The 22,860-nt window shown below is 43.9% G+C and overlaps 1 protein-coding gene across 1 annotated transcript in view; it reads left to right on the top strand.

Moving 5' to 3' along the window:
* MTUS2 (microtubule associated scaffold protein 2) overlaps positions 1-22,860 on the top strand; it is a 405,965-nt gene that overhangs the window by 261,861 nt on the left and 121,244 nt on the right. The window contains exon 8 of the mRNA XM_064493235.1: positions 7,050-7,211. Coding sequence (XP_064349305.1) covers positions 7,050-7,211 — 162 coding nt within the window. The remainder of the gene's footprint in view (positions 1-7,049; positions 7,212-22,860) is intronic.

The following is a 22,860-nucleotide window of genomic DNA, read 5'->3' as shown; positions in this document are numbered from 1 at the left end:
TCTCAAACTTTATCAAACCCAGTGATGGATGCTTAAGACGAGATGAAATCAAAACCTGAAATGATATAGAGGAAAAGCATTATGTAAATAAATGGTACCCTGTCTTGGGGCAAGGAGGAGTGGTGCTTGGGCAGAAAGACCCCCAAACCATTACATTCTGATGTTTATTTTTCTGTGTATTGTTTTCAAAAGTGTTTGAACACCACTGCGCTACACCACAGACAGTACCCGTGTTATAGACCACTAATGCCCCACCTCGGCCATACTCACTGTGACTGCATTCACGGGAGCTTTTGGGGAAAGTGTGAAGCTTTTAGAGCATCTCTGGGCTCAGAAATTGAGACGAGAATTGACTGTGAAAGGAAGCACTGGCCCCAGGGGACGGATTTGCCCTTGGTACATTTTTTTTTATACAGCAAATATTTCTCAAGCCCAGCCTTGTCTGTGGCTGGACAGGAAGTCGCGGGTGGAATCCTGCCTGCCTGGAGTGTATCCTGGGCTTGATGTGGTGGCAGAATTGAGGGGGAAAAATACGTTGGGACCAGATAACGGAAGAATTTGGATGTCAGAAAGAAGAGTGTGGAGTATATCGGGAAGACCGCCTTGAACCACATGGGCCTTAGGAAGCTCAGAGAGGGCACCGTGAGGAGGAGGATGCCCTGAATGACGGAGGGGGCGGATAGAGTAGGTCCCCTGCCATTGTCTCCCCAGCAGGTGCTGCCTAGGTGCCCGCCACAGGGGCAGAGAAAGGATTTAAATTTGAAGTGTGCAACGGAAACAGGAGCACACTGACCTGCATTGGTTGATAGAAGGGAAAGAGAGAGTCTGGAGGATTCTGACATTTTAATTCCAAGTTCCTAGAACAATCATGGTCATTAATAATCAAGAATAAAGGAGGTGGAGTGGGGCAGTGTGCAGCTGAGAGAAGTGTTTACTTTTTCTTTTTCAGTTGAAGTGTAGTCCATTACAATGTGTCAGTTTCTGGTGTACAGCATAATGGTTCAGTCATACGTACACTTACATATATTCGTTTTCATACTCTTTTTCATTATAGGTTACTACAAGTGTTTACTTTCAACATTACCTCTTTCCTAGGCACTCCACTTAAAGTGGGGCACCCTCCTTCACCCCTGAGTTTTTCCTTTAGTTCCATCCCTGTGTTTCTTTCATAACTGATAGCAGTTTGTGATGATTTTATTTGTCTATATCTGTGGTCCGTGTGTCCCCTACACTGAGATGTAAGTGGTACAAAGAGAGGACCCTGTCTGTCGTGCGCCTCCTGCCCAGGGCAGAGCCTGCTCTGCTTCTCTCTGACAAAGAAATAACTTTGCCCATAGTAGTAACATAGCAGGTTTTTACTTTAGCTCTTCAGTGGGAAAGAAAGCACATACCTGGGTTAAAATATGCAGAAGGTGGGAAATGGAATATTCAGTTGGTACTTTAATAATTAAACTAGATTTTGCTGCCAAGTGATAAATGCTGCTAAATCAATGAAATATACATTAATTAGGCAATCATGCAGCCAAAATATTATACAACTTGATTGCCTGGGACTGTTAAAAAAAAAGTCTGTGAGGAGAAGAGTTTAATCATTATAATACAGATAAATTATCAGAATCAGGAAAACAGGTTTCTTTGACTTTGGCCATGATGCCCTCATAATGTTAATAACTGTTTTGCTTTTCTTCTGCAGTGTTCCCCTGAAAAAACTCGTTCTGGTCTGGTCTGTGTTCGTCCCTCTTTGCCACTGTCATGGTCAGAATTATCCTTCTGATCAGGCTGGGTAGACACCACTCACTCCTTTGGAAGAGGGGATCAGAAATCCTGTAAATCTACATTTCCTCCTCCCAGTGCCTGAAATCCCCCGAGGAACTTTCATTCCTTTGGTGCAGCCTTTTCTGGCCTGTGTTGGCACGTGTCCTCTTCTGTGGTATAGGACCGGAGCTGCTGAGATCACACCGCACTTGGTGGGCCTCCATGAGACAGGGGGAGGGGGGTAGCCGTGCCTTGAGTGTCATCCTCCTCACGTGGGAGCTCGGTCGTTCTGCAGCCGTGAATGGGATGCAGGCGTGGGTCTGAGGAGTGTTCTTTTTTGTATTATGCAGGAGTCCGCCATCAGGAGACAGAACCACCTTGGGACAGACGGGTTGGGACCTGCTTTAGCCACCACGCAGGCTCCTGGGATGGGGAGTAGGAATGGTAACAGGGGAGAGGGGAGAGCCGAATCACAAGAGGAACTTGTTCCAACCAGAGGAGCCAGGAAGGAAAACTTACGTGTGAGGTGTTTTTATTGATTGATTTTGTATATAATTCAAATACCATAAAACTCACCCTTGCATACAATCAGGTAGTTGTTAGTGTAGTCACAAGGTTATGCTCCATCATTCCTGTCTAATTTCAGAGCATTTTCTTTACCCCAGAAAGGAACCCCTCCTCGATTAGCACTCACTCTCCCTCCCCCTCCTCCAGCCTCTGACAGCCTCTAATCTACCTTTGCCTCAATGGCTTTGTCCATTTTGCACATTTCATATAAATGGAATCATACAGTGTCTGGTCTCTCGTACCTGCCTTCTTTCACCGAGCCTAATGTTTTCACGATTCGTGTATGGGGTAGCTTCTATCAATAATTCACTCCTTCTATGGCTGAACAATATTCTGATGTCTGGGTAAGCCACATTTTATGTACCATTTGTCAGTTGATGGACATTTGGGTTGTTCCCACTTCTTTGACTATTATGCATAATGCCACTAGGGACATTTGCGCACAGGTTTTTGTGGGGGCGAATGTTTTCAGGTCCCGGGCATATACGTAACAGTAGAGCTGCTGGCTCCTATGATAACTGTGCTTAACACTGTGAGGAAGGTATCGGAACTCTTAGTGCTTCAGGTTTCTTAAGCTTGGTTGTTTGTTATTATTCTCACCTTTCCTTTGAAGTAGCGCATCATTTTCGTGAAAGCCCATCATACTGTCACTCTTCATTTTAGCCTTTCATCCTGCAGGTACCACCAGGTTTACTCTGGTCCTTTTCTGATATTAATCCGTGAATACTTTCCAAGTCCCTGTGGAAAGCTGGTTTGCTGTATTGACCAGCTGCTGGGCTTAAAACTAACCTGTAACTGTTGGTAACGTAACACATGAGAGCCTACCACACAGCGGGCACCACTGTAAGTGAACTTGCATCGCCCTTTTAAACATTCATTTGTATTAGCTCTTTTAATTCTCACAGCACCTCGGTGGATTCAGTTAGCATCATCCCCGCTTATGAATGAAGAAACCGAAGTGCAGAGAGGTGGCAGGTGGAGGAGGGGGTATCCACACCCTGGCATCTTGCCCCCGAGTCTGTACCGTTTATCACCTGCATCGTAAGGGCCACAGCAGCTGCTGGTTGGTTGGGAATGAGATGACTGAATTAGACGCGTGGACCACTTCCACTGGCTGGATCCTCCAGAACATTTTTCTGGCTCATGGTTTATTTCCAGTTGTTTTCTCTTCTCATCATGCAATGCTTTGATGTTGTAGGCATTGTTGTAATGTACCAGAGCAGTTACAGAACTCCACAGCCATTTCCAAGTTCAGAGTACTTCTCTTTCACTGAATAATGTGTCTTTTAAGTCCCGGCCAACTTATGATGGTTTTCAAAGAGGGGTCCTGTTTACTGCCAGCTGTCTTCCACAAGAATGGACAAGAATAGCATTTAATTTTGTTTTATCATTTTGTTTTATTTCATTTTACTTTATTTTGGTTTTTTCAGTCGTTCAAGACTTCCTTCAGCAGGGAGTACATAGCTTCCTTGACACTTCATACTTCAAACAGATGAATTACTCCCCAGCCTGGAAAGCAGCCACATCTCTAAATGGACGTGTTCACTGAATTATAAATTTCGTGTAAGAGAATAACGCCAGGCACAAGAGGATTCGATAACAGGGCATTTGAACTCTACAAGTGATACAAAATATTCCCCTTCCTCAGGATCTTTAATAACTTGTTCAGGGAAAGTCTCTGTGTGAAAGAGTTGATGTTCATTTCAGCTTCCACACTACACGTGTCAGTGAGTAGATTTTGCAGGCAGTCTGTCAGCAGTCAGCTGGACGATAGATAATTCCACGTGAAATGTCGCTGGTGACCAAGCCTTCCCCCCACCCCCCATCTGAAATGTCCTACGACCTCCAGAGAGTCTCTTGAGTCCCGGGATGGGACGGTGAACCTGCTCTATGTTCAGAAGCGAAGACTCACTGTCCTGCAGGTGCCTGGTGTCCCTGATGAGGTTTTGCTCAAATGTGTGCTGACTTGATGTTTTTATTGCGGTAACATTGATCTATAACGTTATAAGGTTCGTGTGTACTGGGTTATATTTCCTCTTCTGTTTACCCCACGGCATGCTCACCACCCCAAGTTTATTTTTCATCTGTACCATGCAGTTGACCCCTTTTATCCTTTTCACCCTCGCCTGCCCCGAGCCCCTTCCCCTCTGGGAACCACTGCTCTATTCTCTGTATCTACGTGTTTGTTTTTGTTTGGCTTGGTTTTTTTCTTTTTTCTTTTTGTTTGGTTTTGGGGGTTTTGGGCTTTTTAAATATTCCACATGTGAGTGAAATCGTACAGTGTTTGTCTTTCTCTGTCTGACTGATTTCATTTAGCATAATCCCCTTGAGGTACATCCATGTTGCCTCAAATGGCCAGATTTTATCTTTTCTGTGGCTGAGTGGAATTCCATTGTGTGTATGTATCACATCTTTATCCATTCATCCACTGATGAGTACTTAGGTTATTTTCATATCTTGGCTACTGTGAATAACGTTGAGGTGAACATGGGCGTGCAGGTATCTTTTCAGATTAGGGTTTTCGCTTTTTTTGGACAAACAAGCAGAAGTGGAGTCGCTGGGTCACATGGTAGGTGTATTATTAATTTTTTGAGGTCTCTTCATACCGCCTTCCGTGGTGGCTGCATCAATTTGCATCCCCACCAACAGTGTATGAGGCCTCCCTTTTCTCCACATCCTCGCCAACACTTACTTCTTGTCTTATTGAGAATAGCCATTCTCACAGTTGTGAGGCGATAGCTCATGGTTTTTGACTTGCATTTCCCTAATAATTTAGTGACGAACGTCTTTCCATGTGCCTGTTGGCCATCTGTACGTCTTCTTTGGGAAAATGTCTATTCAGCTCCTCTGCCCATTTTTAATAGATTTGTTTTCATTGTTGAGTTGTATGAGCTCCTTACATGTTTTGGATATTAACGCCTTGTTGGATGTACCATTTGGAATCTCTTCTCCCATTTGGTAGGTCGTCTTTTTGTTTTATGGGTGGTTTCCTTTCCCGTGCAGAAGCATTTTTAGTTTGATGTAGTCCCATTTGTTTATTTTTGCGTTTATTTCCTTTGCCTGAAGAGACTTGTCTAGAAAGATATTGCTGAGGCCAGTGTCAAAGAGAACACTGTTTATGTTTTCTTCTAGGAGTTTTATGGTTTCAGGTCTTACGTTCAAGTCTTTAAACCATTTTGAGTTAATTTTTGTGGAAGGTGTGAAATAGTGCTCTAGTTTTGTTTCTTTCTCTTTTTTTCTTTGCACACGGCTGCCCTGTGTTTACTTTTTAACCTGAAATTCAGGATACAGTGCACATCCTCTCAGTGGAGTTTTAATGCTTTTGTTCTGCTCTCATGGTTCAAATGCATTCTCCTAACCCTGCTTAGAACCATTTAAAACCTTGCACAGGCCCTTAAAAGAACTGTAGGGCATAGGTTCTGTGTTATGAAACAGCACATTCTTTATTTTTCCTTCCTAAATACACTTTGCTTTAGAAACAAAACAAATCTCATCAGTTTTGAACAGACTGTCAGATCTCCAGAGGGAGGAAAGCAGCCATCTCTTACTCGAAGTGGTTGAATAAACCCCCTGGATGTCTGAACGCTAAAGCCATTTTAACAATGTTATCATTTTTATGCAGGCCCTATCTGCATAGAATGTTGTGACTATCCTTTTAAAATGATGAAAACAAAAAATTTAATCTTTCCGTGGAAGGCTACGCTTCTAGCTGCCATTGCCTGTTTTCCGCGGCAGATGGGCACGTTCCTCGCTGGGTAGTTTTATCCCTGACAAGCGGTCATCTCAGGACGCCCAGGCTCTCTATTTAATGGAGTAGATGAGGCCTCGCGGCTGTACGTGGAGGTGTATTTAGAAGATTTATCCATTAATAGGAAGAGGTGGGGGTGTCATTGTCTTTAAGAGATTACAGACGTGTAAACCACGGTAGCTTTGGAAAGAGCTAGAGAAAAAATTCAGGCCACAGCCATCCCATGCATTTACGTCTGACACAAATCCCAGGATGCCCTGTCTTCAGAGCACTCCGTCATCAACAAGCTTGTCCTATAGACAAAGCATCTGTTTCTGTGTTGAAGAGTAAACTGAAGTCATCAACAAACACCTGCCTTTGCAGTGAACTGGGGTCACTAATGCAGGGTCCTCTTATTTGGATGAAGTCTCAGCTTTTCAGACAAAAAGTTTTGTGGGTTTCAAAGAGATTCCCTGTCTCCATACACCTCGCCCTTCTGCCTTCACCCCAAGCCTCTTATTCCAAAGGTAAACTCAGCTGGGTTTCAGGGAGCCCCAGACACACTTCCTTGACTAACGTGCCTACCTGTGTTCTTTCTCTCACCTCCCCTGGGTCACTCACGCTGTTTTTCAGAAAATGGTTGCTCATCTTCCATGAGTTATCAAATAAATGCTTATCATATGCACAGGCAGCTACACATCCACGTAAGCAAACCATGTATGTGCACGCACATGTGTGAAATCTTCAGAGGGGCAAGGCTGCTCTTGGCTTTTGTGGAGCCCCTGGCGTGGGGCTTTGAAGGACAGACTTACATGCGGTGACGAAAGGGGGCTCTTTCCCCCATCTGGTCGCAGAGAAATGATCTTCAAGGACACTCACTAGGAGTCGGGTCAAGTTCAAAAGCAGGCGGCGGCATTAGGGTAGGCAGGCAATTGCACATGGCGAGGAGTCCTTGCATTTTTCATGAAGTTGAAATTAACACGCTGTCTGCCTCCCACAGGTTCAACCTTTGGGACTGAAGACCAGCCAGCTCTGAAGGTGGCTCTGCCTTCCAAAGACACACCCAAGGGGGCCGGCCGGGCGGCCCCTCCAGCCTCCTCCAGTGTGGCAACACCCCGCAGGAGTTTGCTTCCGGCACCAAAATCCACGTCCACACCCGCTGGTAAGACTTCCTGCTGTGGAGAAGCTCCACGGTGGAGTGCCCTTTCTGCATTAAAAAGCCTTTTGAAAGTCCTCAGGTACTTCGGTTATTTAGATGAGATGACTGATGAGTTTCAGATGGCATTTTAAATTAATAATAATAGCATGATTTTCAAGGCACTTTCATATATTCCTATGTTTAAATTCTCACAACTCCCTCTCTCTCTTCCCCCAACTGGGTAACCCATTTGATCACACAGTTTCCATTGTCAGGAAAAACAAAACAAAACAAAAACATGGGGCCGCTTTAGGCAGGGGGGGCTGCTATCTCTGCAGGGATTCAGCGGCTCCATCTCCCCGGCTGCTTCCAGGCTCCCACCATCCACGCAGGATCCTGGGATCAGCAGTTGCTGCAGAAAGGCTGACTCCCTACTCTACCCAGGCCAGCAAAGGGGATGCCTGAGCCTCCCCCATCCGCCACGGGAAACTAGTGACAGACTTGGGGAACTCCGTGGACACAGAGGTGTGACAAATGAAGGTGCTTGTGAGCAGCCGAAGCAGCCCAGTGTGGCCCCTGCCCCGATTCCTCCCGCGGTGTCTCACACGTGTGCGTGTTTGCCTGTGGGATGTCCAAGCATGCAGCGTGTAGCTTAGCATTCCATCTTCTGCACCATAGGAAGACACCCTAAGAGGAAGGGAGACTGGATGGTGAGCCCAAAGCCACTGTAGATGGCTCACCTGTAGGGGCATTTATCCCCCCATATCTTCCTTCTGTGCTCATGTAATCGGATCCCAGTGGACACACGTGGACACACAGATGGGCTTGTGTGGGTTTCTGAAGGCAAGGCTGCGTCGTGCCCATCTTTGCACGTGTTGTTTCCCTTACTCAGAGTGCGTCGCTGAACTGCCTGCAAGTCAGCGCAGGCCTCCGTCTCCCAGTGGCCGCCGGGGGCGGCTGTACCATGACTGAGTCAACCATTCCCCTGCTGCGGGGCATGCGCTTTGTAACCAGTGTCTGCCACTGTAACCAGTGCTGCAGTGACGTCCTCAGAAGGGTGGCATTCTTTCTACGGGAATGGCCCCCACCAGTGGGATCGCTGTGTCTGATGCCTTGATAGATGTAAGTAGATTCCTTTCCAAAGAGGACACAGTGCTGCACACTTCCACCCGTATGCCTGCTAGGAATAGATCTTTCTCCCTTTTCAAAATTTTGTCCATTTGATGGGAGTGAAATACCATCGCAACATTACTTTAACTTGCATTTCCCTGACCACTCCACTCGCTGGAGCCCCTTGCCCTTCAATGGAGTAGCACCTTGTAATCCCCTTTGGTAAGACTTAAATGGACTGGTTTAGTGTTGTTCTTCCTCAGTGGAAGGAAAGCTCCTGAGGTCAGTGACCTTGTCTGTTTTACTCAACACAGTATCCCCGCTGCCCGCCCCAGGGTCCCCAGTGACTGACTCACAGTGGCTACTTAACATCTATTTGTTCCTGGTTGGATGAATCCACGAATCAATGACTGAATGTCCCAGGCATTTGACTCTTTCCGTTCCAGTTTATTAACAGTTTGGCCTTGGTTTAAATAGAAAATAATTAGGTGAGCCTATAGTACAGTTCAAATACAGCTGGTGAATCGATCCTGTAGATCAGTACTGATCAAATTTTAGTGCATCAGAGTCGCCCAGAAGGCTTCTTATTAAAACAGATTACTGGGCCACATCCCAGAGCATCTCATTCAGCAGGTCTGGGGCCGGGCCTGAGAGTTTGCGTTTCTAGCAGATTCCAGGCGATGCTGCTGCTTCTAGTCCAGGCGTCACACTTTGTGAACCGCTGTTACAAAACAATGGGCTAGGATTTCAACAGATGGTTCTTAGGAAAAGAAATGCTGATAGGTCTCAGCCATATGAAAAGCCAGTCAGTGTCACTCATAACAAGAAAAACATAAAGTAAAACTATAATGGACTACGTTCTCTTACCTATTAGGCAAAAATCCAGACGTTTGAAAAAATTTGTGAAGTTGCAGGGAGAGGGGCATTCTCATACATATTCTGGTGGGAATATAAAATAGGACAACTCCTTTGAAAGAGAATTGGCAATATCTATTAACAAAATCACATGCATTTTTCCTTTGACCTAGCAGCCCCACCTCCAGAAATCTTTCCCAAAGGTAGACTGGCAAAATAGAATGCTCAGAATGATTCACTGCAGCACTGTTTAAAATGACTAAAAACTGAAAACAGCTCAGCAGTCCATTCATAGGGGACTAGCTAAATGGATGGCAATACATGCCCAGGATGCAGGACTACACAGCTGTTAAATGAACGGGGAAAGCTCTCTGTGGACGATGATTTTTGGGATCTATCATTAAGTGATAAAAGCAAGATGGAGAAAAGTGTGTAGAGGAAGCTAAGCTTTTATCTAAACAACAGGGACATCGTATGTATAATTAAATATATATTTGCTTATATTAAGAAAAAGCAATAGAAGAATAAACTCTGAAATTGAAAAAAAATTAGTATCTTTAAGGGAAAAGAAGGAACAGCATGGAGGGAGTCGGGGCAGAAGCTAGACTTTGAATACACCTTGTTTTGTAGATTTGACTTTGAAATTACGTAAATATTTCACACAATGATAAATTAGCATTGAATTTTAAAAGATGATATCTAAAAATCAAAAGTATGATTAAACAAATGAAAGTAATTGCATGGCCTGTTGGCAACATAAACACACAGAGAAGATCTATTCCGAGTGACTTTAAAACAGTAATTTTATTTTTCCTCCCTAATAGTATATGCCTATGTTCACAAAAATTGCAAAAAAAAAAAATCTTTTAACTGTTTTCAGTAATTACTTTATTGGTGATAGTGTGGATGTAGTGATTCTGAATCTGCTATTATTCTGAATTTGTGTATTATGGAATAAATGAAAGAGAGGTATTATGGGATGAACTCATCTGAAATTTACCTTTTATGTATGTATTTTTTATTGAAGCATAGTCAGTTTACAATGTTGTGTCAATTTCCGGTGTATGCATAACAGTTCAGTCAAACTTATACATACATCGATTCCCTTTCATATTTGTTTTCATTATAGGTTACTGTAAGATACTGAATATAGTTCCTTCCCTGTGCTATACAGTAAAAACTTGTTATTTATCTATTTATGTATAGCAGTATCTGCAAATTTCCATCTCCCAATTCATTTAATTCTTAATATTTACTTACTGGTTAAAAAGTAGCCAAGTTTTCTATGCCATGTTCCCTTTGGTGTGGGTTTGCCCTGGAAACAGGTGACATCATGGTGGCCCTTTCTCTGCTGGAACGTTCCTTCCCCCAAGACGGGCCCCATCCCACTTCATGCAATATCCTTCCTTCCCTGATTCTGACTCTGGTTAACGTCTGTTTCTCCTTCAGGTCTTGACCTAAGCATCGCCTCTTCAGGGACCTTCCCCTTTAGAGCTCATATTATCACCAGTATTGTTATCTCATAATTTCTGTGATTGTCTAATGTCTTTCTAGCCCCCATCCATGCAGGCATGCGTGGTTTGCTCACCCTCAGATCCTGAGTACCAAGAGTGCTTGGTACAAAACAGGCTCTTAACAAATACCTGTTGAATGAATGAAAGTTAACTCCCTTCCTAATGTTTTGGGGGCATATGCCACTCTGAGCAGGGGCAGGTGGTTACCATATTGAAGCAGTGAAACAAACCAGTTCCTGAGGACAAGTGGGAGTAACGCCTTTCCCCATGTCCTAGGACAGGCTCCAGCAGATGCCCCGAGGACCCCACCTGTTCCACATCTCTTGTGCCCCTGCCACGAGGTTGGCGTCTTATGCACTGATGGCAAATTACGGAGGTCTCGCCGAGGAGAAGCGGCTGACAACTGCCCCCAGTCACACCTCTCTTCCTCCTCTTTCTCCCCATTTCTGTTAGTTCTGCCAGCCTCACTCTGTTAGATGCAGCCTTCTTCTCCAGGGTCTGTGTGGGGTGGAGGCAGCCCCAGTCGCTGGAGGACTGGGTGAGACAGGCAATGGACAGAGGTCCTGAGTCTTAGCCCACGTCTGCTTGGGAACTGATTTCAGTGATGCCCTAAGGCTCTGAATTTTCAGAAGACATAAAACTTCCTACACATTTTCCCATTATTGAAACAAGGAGAAGGTGCGAGGGTGTCTTAGAACAGGCGTAACAACCACCATTTGCTAGACGAACGGGCCCACACCAGCCGCTGTGTAGACCCTCGGCTGTGGCCCCTGGGGCCCGCTGCAGGCTGGCTGCCCCTCCCCTTCCCGGCACTGCTCACCGGTGACCGCTGTCCTGGCTCAGCCCAGCAGGCCCCACGAGGTGGTGAGGTGGTGGTGCTAGCTGGTCTAAGGTACGCTTCATCCTTCTTTCCCCATCGTCAGGAGAACAAGAGAAGAGAAGAGAGGCCACGTTTGTTTTGCTCCCCAGCCTGGGGAAGGGGGGGAGGAGACCACACACGTCGCCTGAAAACCCAGAGAAAATGAACTAAGTGACCAGGGGAGGGCTTGGATTGGGAAAATGAAGCAGAAAGCTCATTTTAGAGATTTCAGGACTTTCTCTTTTAGGTTTTATCTAACTCCAACACCTAGCACTTCCTGGTATTTCAAAATTGTTGTTAAAAGATACATTTTTATTACTGAATGTTAGCTTTGCATTTATTCCACTGGTTTGCATTTTTAATTTTTAAAGAATCTAGTTTCTTCAACAAAATCAGCTTTCACATTGCCTCGTTCTGTCTTCAAGCTAATTAAAAAGCAGAAGGCAGGCATCCAGATCACAGTTAAATTCCAGATAATTGGATTTCTTGGGACTGTGAGGTGTTTGGGTTATTTTAATTACTTAGACGTTCCAACTCTTGTTTTCACCGATGCTGCTGGAAAACATTTCTAAACTGTGATGCTTTGCGTCTTCCCCTTGGTGATTCCAGGCTAACGATGGCTGAGCTCTCGCATCTTTGGGTCATCTGCTCAATTACTGTCATCCGCAATTATAGACGCAACATGTGCCCACAACGGAACACACCCTGGGAATGCTCGGGCCCTTTCCTTTAACTTAGATTTCTGATGTGAGCGTTTATGTCTGATTCCGTCATTCAGCAAACATTTAAGTGCTTGCTTGAAGTCATAGGTGACTTGGATTAGAACAGTCCTTACCCTTGAGGAGCCCACAATAAGGTAAACAGATTTGTATACGAATAATTAGAGTGAGAGCCAGAGATGCATAATCTCATCAGCCGGATGCCAGTTAATTCTAACAGACCAGGAATTCATAGTAAGACGGCTTAAGAAACACATGACCTGAAAAAGTTTAAATTAAATATAACACGCTTTTAAAATTATTAAATCACTAGTTATTATTTAATTATTTTCTAATTTATTTATTATTTTATCACTTTCTAACTTCAGAAAAGTTACAATGTAGCTTCCAGTAAAGAGCACAGAATAACAGAGACACAAGGATAAAAATCCAAGTCATAAAAAAGAGAGAAGCCCGACAAAATTAGGCCCAGAGCTTCCTGGCTGTGAGGGTGAAGAATAACCACAGTCATGGAAAGAGAAAAGAGGGTACCATTGAACAGAAGAGAGAACTGATTTTTTAGCACAAAAGTGTAAGATTTTAATTCTCTGAATTAAAGCAAAATTATGTTGAACAACATAATGGACAGTAACTTTGTGTGTTTCAAACGTATCTTTTCTGATAATAAAAGAATTAGAAAGTAGTTTAAAATTTTGGAATAGGGAAAGCCTTTCTAAACATGATGCTTACACATTCTTACTCAGTTGGGGGCCAACTAATGACATGTCACTGAAATAAATACATTGGAATATAGAGCTTAGAGATTAAGTCTTCCTTCTGGAACATCGCTAGTTACCACACATCCAGTGCCCCAGATCCCCTAAAATACTTCGGTGTTCTGTCCATTCCTCTCCTGCCCTGGGTTACTGGACGCAGGTTGAGAACGAATGCACTTGACTAAGCGTGTTTGCAGGTGCAAACTGTGATCCACTCCTGTCATATCTCTTCCTGTAAGTTAATAATGAGCATCGCCTCACTGACATCAGCATGATGACAGTGGAAAGTATTGTGGGTTTAGTGCTAATTGTTAAAAAAAAAGAAAAGAAAAAGCACTAACCATCTCCATGGCCGTGTAAAGGGGAGAATTGTGGAATCTTAGCCTTGGTCTTTCAGTGATTCTTTTTCTCAAAATTTTCATGACAAACTTTTCTGTTGTTTGTATGTCAAATACAACATCTTACCAGGGCACTGAGCCGTTTAATTTTACACAAGTAATCGGGCTTTGCCCATTGACTTTTCTGACTGGTTTGCAGCTGTCATAGCAAGTAGGAAAGTATTTTCAGTTGAAATGTTGATCTGAAGATAGATTACTTCTTGGTCAGTATGACTTATGATTCTGTCATGTTGACATGATGTATTAAAGGAAATAAAGTTCCTTTCTTCAGACTAAGATATAAAAGGATTTCCCGTGTTATATAGAAGATGAACAGCTGATGTCTTCTTGTTTGGCTTCCTCTCTCCCTAAGGCAAAAAAATCTCTGGGAATAGTGAGGCTGTTACTTTGTGGGCTACAGAAACTCCACTTGGGTCACAAAAATTAATTTTACTTCTTTGAAAGCAGATTATTATTTCTGCATTAAATTCCACATGTGTCGGTATTTCTGGGCACACTATAATTTGAAAATACAAGTAGCGTGTCAGCATCATCAGGGTCTGTTTCCTTTGACGTGCAGGGTTCTGGAAATCGCTACTCTGGGAGGTTCTCCCTGCCTTCCCTCCAAGCACCAGCTCTCCTTTCTCTGGGTGCATCGGAGCTTGCTGAGATAAAATATTCTGCTTTAGGAAAAGACAGGACAGGTGAAGGGGTCACTTTACCCCTGGAGTCTTGGGGTGAGACTTGAAGGAGGCAAGTTCAAAGCCATTAGGCTACACTGGGCTCCTGAGTACAGATGGCGTGACTGTTTGGTGTTGGCTGAGTTCTCCCTGAGGCTGAGTCCCTATTCCTGTCCCAGCTTTGACTCATCTCGGCCATTATGAAGCCAGCAGGGGAACCAGCGATAGCTTGAGGATAGAGGAGTTTACAGGAGATTAGAAGTACTAGAAAGAACTTTCGTGGGAGAGAAATAAAGGCAATACATGTGAGACCCATTCCTTTGCATGAGGTCACAGAGGCAGGAAAATATGGCGGGATGATGACTGGGATGACTGTCCGTTTCGTCACTGTTCAGAGGGCGGCATTTGTGGGTGTCCAGGAAGGGCCGTTTGCTGGTCTTTCCGGCCAGGGGTGGGGAGGCTCCTCGCCCCTTGCAGCCGGCCAGGAGGCACTGTGAATCACAAGCTGTGACACCAGAGTCACAGGGAGTGACGTCAGTGGGAAGTGGATGGGCAGCCATTCATTCAGCAGGTATTTACAGAGCACCTTCTTTGAGCTGAGCACTGTGCTGGACACCCGGGGACGCCCTGATGAACGAGACAGACACAGTCTTTGTTGCTGCAGAGCGGATGGTCCAATAGGAGAAAGAAACATCAGACTCATACTTACACACGTGCTCGTTTAACTAGTTATGCTGAGTATACAGTGGAGGGGTATCATACAGATTTAGCGCAGTGTGCAAAAGTCACTCAGGCAGAGACCTAACGGGTGAGTCAAAGTTGCCAGATGGCGATGGTGGAGGACGGCGTGGCGTGCAGGTGAACAGGTGGATTCTCTCTTTGTGAATATCAGAGGTTTCCACGCTCCCTGCCCTTAAAATCTGGGACTTGGGATGCTAACACTTAGATGCCATGTTAATTGGAATACACACCCTCCTTTCCCCTTCCCAACCGTTTTATGGAGGAACTCGCAAACTGTGAAGTGGTCAAAAGACAGACAACATGAAAAAAAGTGTCCAGAAACTTCAGAGCTGCTTCATCAGTGTCTGATTCTCCTGGTGCGTCCACCCTGGCCGTAACCGTGGCACAAACGCTGCCCCGTCAGCAGGTCGTTGGGACAGTTTGGTTTTTTGTGTGTGTGGACACTTGGGTTGAACTCTCTAACAACCTCACCCTCTACTGCCAGGATAGTGGCCTCGGAGGCTGTTTAACAGTTATCATCGCAATGCCACAGAATGATCCAAGTAAGGGACAAGGCACATTTAGCTTTCTCTGCTATGCCATTTAAATTCTTGCATTGAAACAGTGGCACGAATAATATTTTTGATCCGTTTGGGAAGTGCTGTAGGGCATGTGCGTTGTACCAGAGAGTTTATAAAATGTGGGGACTCGGTGTTTTGCTGTTAAGCCCCCTGCAGGCTGGTGTGAAACCTTAGGGCACAAAAAAGCTACCTCTCACTTGAGTGTAGACACGTATTGTATCTCAAAGACTGCACACCTGGTATTTTGCCCACTCAGCTTGTCAGCCTCGAAGAGCTACGGGAGCTGGTCCAGCAGTAATTAATGCAAATGGGCTTATAGAGCCGTGTTTTCCACCGTGATTTCTGACATTTCTGTGCCTCAGAACTCTGCCTACTGTACGATAAATGCATTGTTATGCAAATTCCTGCCGTGGTACAGTCCCATCTCTTAGCGTGAGAGCATGGAACTTTTAATTATATGTCAGTGATTAAAACTTTCCAGTTCTTTCCAGATATATATGTTTTACTAGCTACCTTACATTGATGAAATACCAAATACTAATTACTGTTTTGGGCTGGGGAGGGGTCTGGAAAAAATGCAAATATAATCAGAAAGAGACAAATGCCAGCCAGCCATTTTCTAAGATAACTGGAAAAGAAATACTCATTTCTTGGACATTGTGGAGTCTTCAAATTGGTCATCTTTAATCCGTTCTCACAGCTGCTGTGACCAACGTCAGCCAGCAGAACCCACCTGCTCGGGCTGCCAGCCTGCAGAGCTTCTGTGCCCATGACCTGCGAAAAAATACCCAAGGGTCCAAAGTTACAGGACGCTTATTTTATTCATCTGCTACATCGTTTTAGGTTTAAAACTCCAGACACCTTGGGCATATTTCTGTTGCCTCATGACTTTGTTCCCATGAGTGGAATAACTTTATTAATAAGCCGCAATTAATTGATAGTTTTCGTCACATAGACTTTGGATGGTAGAGGAAACAGGGAATGAGCCTCGAAGTCAGACCCACTAATAGTCGTGAGAGCTTGATTCAATTACTTAACCTCTCTAACCTCGGATTCCTCATTGGGAAAAGAAGAATCACACCAGTATCATTCTGTAGTGATATTATTCACTAGCACAGAGCTTATAATCCACAGGTTCTAGACAAGTATTTGTGATGATTGAGTTAATATTGCTAGTAAGTACTGTTTTTGCATGCTTAGTGCCTGGCAGTATGCGAAGCACTTCTAATGCACCATGCCACTTTATTCTCACTATAGCCTTGCGGTAGCTACTGTTGTCAGCACTCACTTTACCCGGGAGGAAACAAAGGCTCAGGGAGGTTCAGTTACCTGCCCGAGGTCACTCAGCTAAAGACACAGTAGAGCTGGGGGTCCCGGCCTTAAACAGATATGCTAGTGTATGCTAATCACCCTCCCCATCCTGTCTTTACTTCCACCTCCAACTTAAAAATAACTTATAACCACAGCTCTGTTTTGTAGTGGCTCCTGTTTCCATTGTGAGTTATCATTTACCAAGTTAGTAATTAGTTTACATGCTGAAAAAAATTATAGATGAATAGTATCATAAAGATGATCATAACATAATCTGCTTTAAAAAAGGTTGTAACCTTTATATACAATTTTATATAATTATATAAATGTAAATATAATATATAAATATAATACAAATATATGTAATATATATCAATACAATATATAAATATAAATAATATAAATATAATAAATATAATTTTATGTAATTTTGTAAAATTACATTACAAGTAACCCTTACAGGTCAGTGCAAAAAAAAGTAACAAAAAGACTTGCCCAACACTCCACAAAAGAAAAAAATCGAATGTCCAATACACTTAAATACACTTATGAAAAGGGTGCTAAACTTCATCAGTGACCAGGAGAAGGCAGTTTAAATCACATGAGTTGTGTATGCATCACAATGGCAACATTTTCAAATCTGACCTTCCAAAGTGTTGGTGAAGAGGGTGTGCGTGAAGAACACGGACACAGTCCTGCCAGGGAAACAGGGGAATGGGCACAGCCACTTTGGAAAACAAGGCAGTGTTGCCTACTAAAGTTCACTTATGCCTTAACTGAAGAATTCTGCTTGTTGGTACATGAGAATGCATCTACAAATGTGTCAGGAGACATGGACAAGCAAAGTTAGAGAACTGCTTATAATTGCTCAAGACTGGAAGTGGAAGCAACTCAATTTTCCATCAACGGTAGAATAAGCCAACACGTTGTGATACATGCGTGCAACAGAATGCCGTTTGGCAATGACGCGACCTAGCGCTGCACGCTGTAATGCTGGGTGAGAATGAGTGCAATGTTTAGTAAAGAGTGGTAGGCAGCAGAATGCGTGCGGTGTGATTTCACTGATACAACAACACATTGATTGTTAGTGTAGAGAAGGGCAGCAGATTTCTGTGGGTTAATCTTTATCCTGCTACCTTGCTGAATTCGTTTATCAGTTCTAGTAGTCTTTTATAAGGAGTCCTTAGGTTTTCTGTGTATAGTATCATTTCGTCTGCATATAATGACAGTTTTACCTCTTTCCTTCCAATTTGGATATCTTTTATTTCTTTTTCTTGTCTGATTGCTGTGGCTAGGACTTCCAATACAAAGTTGAATAGAAGTCGTGGGAGTGGGCAATCTTGATCTGTCATTTTAGCCAGAGAACTTAGTTTAAACTATGAACAATATGAGCCACAAACACTTTAACTTCCTGTTTGCTTTCTCTTTTTTTCATTAGTCATCATTTCCATTCATTCAACCTCAATCAGCTTCCCATTTATAAAAAAGAAAGTAATATGTGTATATATTGCTTATATAAATAAGTCCACTGTTCAATTAAATGCTTGTTGTGATATCACAATCACATTTAATTGAACGTGGACTTATTAGCCTTAAATTGGATTTCTGAGGGAGGGGAACTGGATGAGAGTACTTGCCTTGCTCTGATGCAGTTGGAGATTATAGAGGGCAAGAAGCAAGGAAGGCTGGACTCAAGCCACCCCTCCGCCACTGTCCCCGGATGCGCTGTACCTTTGCACACGTCCCATCCTTGTTGTGCCCTTTCCTTCTTGGTGATAGTTCTGCATGGTTCACACCTCAGCTCAGACTTAGCCTTCCTGGCTCCTCCTCTGAGCTCCCAGAGAAATCTTTATCCAGACCTCTGTTTCATTATCTTATCACTACTTATTTACATGTCCCAATAATTGGTGAATTTCTGGAGATAAGGATTTTGTCTTTCACCATGGACTCTCAGCAGCTAATACCATATCAACTATAGTGGAGCCCTGCCCCCTATAAAAACATATGGTGAATGAATAAGAGAATGCTTTGGATTTTTCAAGGAATAAATAGTTCAGAAAATAAGAAAGGGATGATGCAGCCTTTAGAATAAAACTGCAGGAAACTAACATGTGGGCACTTATCTGATACTAGACCATGTTAGGGATTTTTTATTTATATAGGGAAAATGTTAGCTCTAAAAAGCACAAATTTGTTGTGTTCTTGAGTTAATGTGAGAGTAAATTATTGGGTGGAATGAGACAAATAATCCAGACCATTTCCTTCATTTTGGCTTACCTAACTAAAAAAACCGCCACAATGAATAAAGCCCGAATATCTATTTGAGTAGTTTCAAAAACACAAAGTGCTTTTCCCACCACGACTTACTTATCCACATTTTCTCAGTGCCTAATAGATCACACAGTGTCTTGATTCCCCATGAGAACTGGATTATTTTCCTCCCACAAAACCATCATATGCAGAGCTTTTCTCATTTTGTTTCTAGCAGTGTGTAAAGTGATTTCTCATTACTTGCTTATGAGACGCCTGTTTATTATGTCTGGGAGAGAGAGTCACTGGGGAAGATGTGAAAAGACGACAGTATGTTCCAAACTGTCAGGAATTCACTTAATCTCAAGGTTGACTTCATTTTCCACAGAGGAAGACCATCATTAGTACCAGTAACCAACTCATTTGTTTACAAATATTTACTAAGTGGGTGGTTCTCGTGAGATGTAGGTCTTCCGTAGAAAGTTGTGCTCAGAAAGCGGGGTATGTGAACTTCAGAGGTGGAGTTCTAGGTGGTGGCAAGGTCCAGGATGGTACGCAGGTGTCCTGAGTAAAGGTGCCTGGCCAGAGTAGCAGATGTCGAAGTACTGAAAGGCTGGGACGTCAGATGAGTTATGCATGGGGTCATTGTCACTTACCAGGGTGATGGCAGGACCTGGGATAAAGAGGAAGGCCACGCCTAGGGGTAAGGGAGGGACAGTAACTACGCCGTGGGTGACTGCAGGGAACAGTGTTAGAGTACGCCAGCCTTAAGTTTGGGACCTCAAAGGAAGAGGAGTTTTACACAAACATGGGGGCTTCACGTTCTAGTGGGGTATTAGGTAGTTTGAAAGAGATCTCCTGACTTGAGAATAAGTTGGGTGAGGAGCAGAAGGACAGTGGCCATCATTTGAGAAGGTTGCTCTGAAAGCTTGAGGATGAAGGTGGGAGACAGAGGTTATTTACCAAAGGAGTAAGGAGTTCCATGTGGTGTGGGCTAATAGAGAGAGGAAGCTTAGGGCCAGGGATGGAAAGAATGCTGGGATTCACTGGCCTTCAACTTTAGAAAACAAATGCCTTGAGCAAGGTCACAGCACCAAACAGAAGACCTTCAGCGTCTGTGTTCTCCCACCCTCTCCCCCCAGCTCTGCTCTGAGCGTTCCCACCCTGCCCTCTCCTACTTCCCTTTAAACCCTCCAGTGGAGTCAGACACCCCTGGATTCACTGTGCTTCCTACTAAAAGCAGGCAAGAGGTCTTACTGTGTATCGGGACTCACTGAGGCCACTGTGCAGTGAAATGCAAGCTAAAATGAGGTGTCATCAAGAATGTTTTACATCTCTTGGCCCTTCTTTCCCCTCAGTTGGCTTCTTTTTCGCAAAGGCTCCACGTTAAGACTTACATCTCACCAGCTTAGGCATCTATCAGAAAAATAATTCTTTTCTAATCATTCCAGCAAAATTCTCAAGGTAGGGCTCTCATTATCCCAACTTGGGTCTTGTGTTCATTCCCGAACCAACGTGCTCTGTCACACTGGTGTGATGCAGAGCTCTGATTGGGCAGGCTTGGTTCACATGCCCACCTCCAGGTCTAGGTGGGTCAGTCCCACCCAACCATGTGGGCCAAAAGGAGGGAAGGGTTGGTTCCCCAAAGGTCAGCACTGGTGCTGTTAAAAGAAGCTGGTCAGGCCAAACAAGAGACATCCACTAGAGGCATATCGTCTACACCGGGTGAAATAAGATAGGCAAGGCTGAATGGAGTCTAAGGAGTTCAAGAGGATTCGATGAAATTAGGAAAATCTTCCTAAATAAGTGACAGACTCTGAGGACTAATATAGGCCAAACACTTAGTGCCTTTTTGGCAAGCAAAAAGAGGTTCTTCTTCTTCATCTTCGTCTTCATCTTCGTCTCCATCTCCATCTCCTCCTCCTTCTTCTTCCCCTCCTTCTTCCTCCTCCTCCTCCTTTTTTTTTTATTTGTTTTGTTCAGTTAGACAAAGAAGGTGTGATGGGCTAAATACTAGCCCCCAAATACACCCATGTACTAATCACTGGGACCAATGAATGTTATCTTATATGGCTAAAAGGACTTTCCCAGTGGGATTAAGTTAAAGGTCTTGAGATGGGGAGATTGTCCTGAATTATCCAGACAGACCCAGTGTATCACAAGGGTCCTTCTAAGAGAAAGGCAGGAAGAGTTGGAGCAGAAGGAGATATGATGTTGGAAGCAGAGATCGGAGTGATGTGCCTTGAAGACCGAGGAAGGGGCCACAGCCAAGGAAGGCTGGAAGCAGAAAAAAGCAAGGAAATGGATCCTCCCTGGGAACCTCCAGAAGGAACCAGCCCTGCTGACACATGGCCCATGAGACTGATTTCATACTTCTGACCCCTACCCCCCAAGAACTATAAGAGAATGCATTTGTGTTGTTTTTCACCACTGAGATCATGATCATTTGTTCCAATGGCAACAAACAAGTCTTCAGAGAGGGGAGGAGCTGAATTTGATGGCGATGAGGGGTGGGTCATGCAGACAAGGGAAAGATGGAGCCTTGCAGCCTAAGGGACAGCACAGGTGGTGTTACGGAGCATCACACAGAGACCATGATGTCACCTAGAGGTTGTCGTTCCACAACACACAATTGGGGCTTCCTACTGAAGACCAGGAAAAGCTTTGGAAAAACTTCTAAAAGGAAAGCTGTGTGATTTGAAAGGTCATTCTGGCAGCTTTAGGAGGGTGAGTTGGCTAAGGATGGAGAAGGTGAGAAACAGAGAAATGACTCAGGAGACTTTCTTGGTTGTCCCAGCAAGAAATGAGGATGATTTGGCTGCAGGAAACTGAGGATGGATAAAAGGCCAGATTCAGGAACCACTGACAAGGTAGAATTAGAAGGACTTAGTGACTGACTAGATGTGAGAGGGTGAGGAAGACGATTCTCTGGCTTCTGGTTTTAGTGACGAAGGGGACAATTGACCAGGAAAGAAAATATGGGAAGAGGAGACGGTTTGAGAGGAAGAAAATTTGTTCCATTTGGGGCACGGTGATCTGGCCGTCCAGTAGGTAAGTGGTTATGTCTAGTCGGCAGCTAAAAGTAGGCCTGGGTCTCAGGAGAGAGGTCTGTGCTTATCTGGATTGGAAATAATGGGTTTTATAGTCATCAGTGTGTACAGCTCGGTGGTGTAAGCATGCTGAGTGGACTAGCTCATCCAGAAGAGTGAGTGGGAGAAGGTGGAAGCAGAATCCCGGGGCAGCTGTACGAGGTGTGGGGAAGGGAGGAAGCAGCAGCAAGAGAGACGCGGGGAGAGCAGCCGGAGGGGCAGCAGGAAAACCACGAGGCCAACACGCATTGCTGCAGCTCTCGGGGGTCTTAGAGTTAGATGAAAGTTTATGATGTACTTGAAAACACTTAAGCTGAGTCTAGATTGCAGGAAAACTGCAAAAAGAACTGTAAGTCTTGGCTGATTGCCCTCACTGTCTGTGCCATCCAAAACTCCCAGAACCACGCAGGAAGTTTCTGGGCAGCACTATGCTCCTAGGAGGAGGGAGATGGTGAAACTTTCAATCAAAATTATTATTGTAGAGGTGGTTGCACTAGGCTGGCTTCTCTCTTTATCCTTTCATAGAGCAGACAGATTGGTTTCAGTCTGACTTTGGTTTCATGCCTTTTGTTGTGTATTTTTTATTACAAAAGTAATGTGTGTGATCATTATTAAAAGACAGAAATAATGCAAAAGCAAAAAAAGTAAAATCCAGTCGATCCTATTGCTTGGAAGTAACCCTTATTAAAAATATTTTAAAATTAGTAAAAGATCTTTCAGAATTTTTTTGTATATTTACAATTAGAATACAGATAATACTTTGTGTCATAAAAATGGGATAATAACTGCACATACTGTTCAACAACTAGCTTTGTAATTTATGTCTCATGGACATCTTTCCATGCAGGTAGAA

Source organism: Camelus dromedarius, chromosome 13 (genome assembly GCF_036321535.1).
Source record: "Camelus dromedarius isolate mCamDro1 chromosome 13, mCamDro1.pat, whole genome shotgun sequence".
NCBI lineage: Eukaryota > Metazoa > Chordata > Mammalia > Artiodactyla > Camelidae > Camelus > Camelus dromedarius.
Note: the sequence above shows the minus strand (reverse complement) of the source record. Positions and strands in the feature narration are given on the sequence as shown.